The following is a 4,873-nucleotide window of genomic DNA, read 5'->3' as shown; positions in this document are numbered from 1 at the left end:
GCTCGCCACATTTATCAAAATTTTCCCAACAGGTTTACTTTGGTTCAACCCAGGCGTTTGGTCCAGAATGAAACTTTGAGTGGGATTAATTTCGGAATGGTAAAACTAACCGCTCTATGAGCAATTTTATAGTCGAAGTCTTAAAACACTAAGTTGAAATTTGGCCGATCGTATAACAGCCAATCAATCGCAATAGGAAGATGAGTATACGAAACGGAAAAAACTGGTCGAAAAACCCCAAAATGTCCCTAGTAGGTAGGTAGTTACTGTTTTTTTGGGGGGAGGAAATTCTATCTAGAAACTACCGGCAAAAACCAGCTAGTGGAACTGCCAAACATCCACACTATTGGATGATCGAAAACTGTGAGCTCTATCTTAAAAATTATTGCTTGCAGCAAATCGTGTAGTCCTCGGTCCTCTTAGCCTGGTAGGGGAGCTTCGGCGTAAAAATCGGGCTCATCATCATCCGCATCGGGCTGATCTCCATCCAACTGAAACAGAGCAAATTAATCAAATCTGACCGAAAAATTGTGGCATACTTAAATAAGCAATCGGGCCGGAAATGCGAAATTATTACATAAAGAAATGCCTGCACGCTTCCGCAACTAACTGTTTGGTTCCCCATTTTGGGGGGCTTTGGAATCGATGTGCCAAGCATTTTAATAGCCCAGGATTAGTGGCCTGATTTTGCCCAAAAAATCCGTCGTTATTTATTGCTCGACCATTTTGTTATGGTAAAACGTGCAAGGCCAAGGCTTTCGGCAGCGGACCTTGTCCGAGACCTTTTTTCCGGCTTCTTTGTCTTCATGCTCGATGATCGATCTGGCTTTGGCTGGATTGCTCGATTGTCTTTGTCGACGCGTAGAAGATTTTACGGTGTTTTTGAAGTAGATCTTTGATGATTTTGATGAAGATGAAGATTAAGAGAGGGCAGAAAATGGGGCGGGAGCTTTCAGCAAAAAAATGTCTTTGAAAGTTTGAAAATTCCTGTCTCGAAGATCAATTGAGATGCCAACTCAGGGAGCATTTCACTGGAAAGTGCCAGGTCGCTTCTACGAACTTGGAAAGTTTCAATCGGCCACCATCATCAGGGATTTAACAGGAAATGTTCTTAATCGGGCCTAATACAGAGCAAAAGTGTGGATCTCCGTTTGAAAATTCGTAGCGTCCCATCGGCTTAAAAAGCCAACTTAAGGGAAATTGCATTCGAAAAAGTTAAGCCCCTGCTATGAACGCGAAAAGTTTCGATTGCCCAGCAGCATCAGGGAATTTATGCCAAATTTGGCAATCTGGTAAATTTTACATGAGCGACGCACACAAGTTCACATGAAAGTTTCAAGCGAAATTTTGAAAATTCAACGCCAAACTTGAGAAGATTTTAATTTGGAAAAGCATAGTGTTGTTGCTTTAACCCCGAAAGTTTTAGTTTCCTGCTATCATCAGGGGTTTTTGGGTAACTCCAGAGAACAGTTTAAATGGTTCATTTTTCTTGTGCAAACGCAAATTGATCGGGAAACTTACGGAAATTTTCTTTGAAAGGAGCAAAGGTTCTTCTATGAATTATGTAAGTTTCGGTTTCTCTCCATCATCGGGCATTTCAAGGGTATTTTTTGAATTTGATCAGTTTTCATGAGTAAAATTGCAGATATAAGATAACAAAATTCGAATCTCTCGGCTAAATTAAGAGAAAAACTTGAGGATAGTTTCATTAGAAAAGGAAGAGACTCTGGCATAAATCCTGAGAGTTGCAACTTGTCACCTGCAACAGGGATTCCATGGGAACTTTTCGAAACAGGCAAATTTTTCATGAACTAAAATGCCGCTTTACGTTCGAAAATTCGTAACTCCACAAATTCAGAAGGAACTTTAAAAAAACTTTCAAAAAAGGTTTCAATTTACCAGTTTTGACAGGGGTTCCAGAGGAAAGTTTCAAAGCTGAAAATTTGTCACGTGCAAAAGTATTCATCTAAGTTCGAAAATTCGTATCTCAAGAACAAATTAAGGTATAAACTTAGTATGTTTTCTGGTAGTGTTTCGAGCAAAGCGCGTTTTATTAATGCTGCAAATTTGCATTTTCCGTCTTCACCAGGGATGTCAGCAGGAATTTTTGAAAATGATAAATTTCTCATGCTTGATGTGTCGATCTAAGTTTGAAAATTCGAATCTTCGGGTAAAATTGAAAAATAACTCAGGATACCTTCGTGTTAGAAACCCAAATCTCTTCTATATAGACTTTTGAAAACAGTTTCAGTTAGCGACCATCACCAGGGATTTCAGAGCAAGTTTTCGAAATCAGTCGGTTTGAAAATTCGTGTTTCCCACAAAATTTGAAAGACAAAATTGAATATATATTCCAGAAAAAATAGTTCATGCGGCAAAATGTTAATAATTAAATTATAAATTAAGTTATAAAATTCGTATCTTTGTCGCCAATGAAGAGACTCTCGGAATTTTTTTTTGAAAGCGCAAAGTTCATTTTATAAATTCTGCCAATTTCAGCTTTTCACTTGCATCAGGGGTTTGAGAGGAAATTTTCTAAACTCGTTCATTTATCATGTGGAAAAGTGCCGATCTACGCCGAACAATTTGCGTCCCCCGGGTAAATTGAGTGAGGGCCTTGAGGAAAACTCCCTTGGAAAGAGCAAAGTCTCCTTTATAGATTCAAAAAGTTTCAGCAGGCCGCCATGATCAGGAATTTTAGAGGACATTTCCGAAATTCATCAATTTTTTATGAGTAAAAAAGTCGATGAAAGTTTGGAAATTCCTATCTCCGGTCCAAATTGAGTGGAAAACTTGCTCAAAATATTTCCAGAAAGAGCTTGTCCTTATCTACAAATCCTATTAATTTGGACTTTTCAACGTCTTCAGGAGTTTCAGAGAAAATTAAAAAATCGATAAATTTTTCTAAAGCACAAGAGCGGCTCTATGTTTTCAAACTTTCGTATTTCCGGAGTGCATTGAGAGGCAAACTTGAAGCAAACTGTTTTGGAAAGACCGAGATCGGTTTTAGAAACTCTGAAAGTTTCAATTGGCAACCATCATCAGGAACCACAGAGGAATTTTTTTAAACTGGCTAATCACAAATTGCAAGAGAAACGATCGGGGAACTTCCCTGGAAAGGGCAAGGCCTCGTTTATAAAAAAACAGTTTCTATTATGTTCAACACCAAAAGCTTCAATCTACCACATTCTTCAGGAAATTCTGGTAAAAGCGCCGATCTTTCACAACTTTCACTCGCCAATTTTTGCAATAAAGGCGCTTGAAGCCTCAAAATAGTCGACGTAAATTCATGCAAATGACTTGAAAACTATCGAGTGTTCAAATCGACAGCAAAAGCTATCCATAAATAAAGTTCCGAGCACTGCAATGCAAATAAACCGAGAAAGTGTTGAAAAGTCGCTCGAGTTGCAGGCCGGAATTTCTGTTTAGAGCAGTGAAAACCCCAACATCTGGCCCATTAAATCTAATTGGTTTTTCCCCAAACTGTGACTGATTTATCAGTTTCCTGCTAGTTGCATCAGGAAAAAAAATACTTACGGCTCGCAGTTCCTTTTGGGAGAAAATCCTCTTCAGCTGATCGCGCAGTGGAACCATCAGAATGAGGAAGAATGGAAAGGCCAGCGAGGCTGCAGTGGATTTGACCACCCACAGCATGATCAGGCACATCACTTGGACGAATGTGAAAATGTGCATTTTCACAGTACGGACCTGCAGAATGGAAAAACAAATTATATTTTTTCGTGTCATTTCAAAGCCTCCCAGTCCTGTGGTCTTTAGCATGCCAATTGCAGGAAAGCAGAGGATTAAATGCGCAAATTGCCTTGGAATATGTGCATTTCGATGGGGAAATGTTTGCGACTTTGATGATGAATCAAAGTATGCGCAAAGTGACTCAGTTTATTGCATCGGAAAAACAACCATCAGTATGGGAATGATTGAAGCGCAATTTTCTTCCGATTTTCTATGATTATTTCAATTAAACTCGCATTGTTTCAAGCCATCCAAGTCTAATGAGTTCGCATTAAATATTGCATAAGAAATCAGGTTGTACGGTTTCGCTAAACCGTCGTTTCTTTTCCTTTCAAGCGGTTGGTTTAACGGATGTATCAGTTCAAATTTAATGGGTTTCCAGTTCATTTGGGTTGCACTTAATATGCACCAGATGGTCAAGCTTAATGGTCAATTTATCATTAATTGATTGAAGTCACTTGGTTCGTTTTGCTACAGTACTGTCTGATTAATAAATTGCCACAGGATAATAAGGGTTTTTCTGAACAAAAACTCGTGGAACGAGGGAATTTGTGCGGATGCGGCAGCAACGCCTGCTGTTGTCTTTCTCTGGCGAATTTACGGGCTCAAGTCCGATTGGGCGCAGCCCCGGAGTTTACTTTTTCTGATACGATGGAAAATCTTCAATAATTCAACAAAAGTGAGTCTAAATCTTTAAAGGTTAGGAATTTCGGTGCTGGCCTGAAGAGGCAAATCTAGGATTCGAAACGCCCTATCAGAATAGTTCATGGGTCTCAACAGATTTTCAACCGCTTTCGAGATACGGCGGTTTTAAGACTTAAAAAAAAATCACGCAAATCTAAAACTTCTTGAATTCAAGATTTTTTTGAGAAAACCGCCAACAATTCCCCATCCATGTTTCACGTTTTAAAAAGGCCATTTATTTCTGTCTAGAATGATGTGCAAATGAGCGTTCTTGCTCATTTTGCCTCCGAGAAATGAGCAAAAACGGGACGAAAAACATGAAATTTTGGCATAATCTTGAACCTAAGTGTCTGATATTCAAATTTCGCTTTCTGTGTCAAAACTACTGGAATTTCCTCACTCACGTTGTTACGACTGAATCGACTTTTCAATTCTCTAT

At 39.0% G+C, this 4,873-nt stretch overlaps 1 protein-coding gene across 1 annotated transcript in view; it reads right to left on the bottom strand.

Annotated features, from left to right (window-relative positions):
- LOC109542298 (band 3 anion transport protein) overlaps positions 1-4,873 on the bottom strand; it is a gene marked incomplete in the record, with an annotated part of 45,429 nt that continues 40,556 nt past the window's right edge. The window contains 2 exon segments of the mRNA XM_048669971.1: positions 1-491; positions 3,538-3,708. Coding sequence (XP_048525928.1) covers positions 420-491; positions 3,538-3,708 — 243 coding nt within the window.

The sequence above is a fragment of the Dendroctonus ponderosae genome, unplaced genomic scaffold (genome assembly GCF_020466585.1).
Source record: "Dendroctonus ponderosae isolate FM_Combo_2020 unplaced genomic scaffold, Dpon_F_20191213v2 Dpon_F_20191213_9, whole genome shotgun sequence".
NCBI lineage: Eukaryota > Metazoa > Arthropoda > Insecta > Coleoptera > Curculionidae > Dendroctonus > Dendroctonus ponderosae.
The sequence above is the reverse complement of the archived record's forward strand: the minus strand, read 5'-3'. Positions and strand labels throughout refer to the sequence as shown.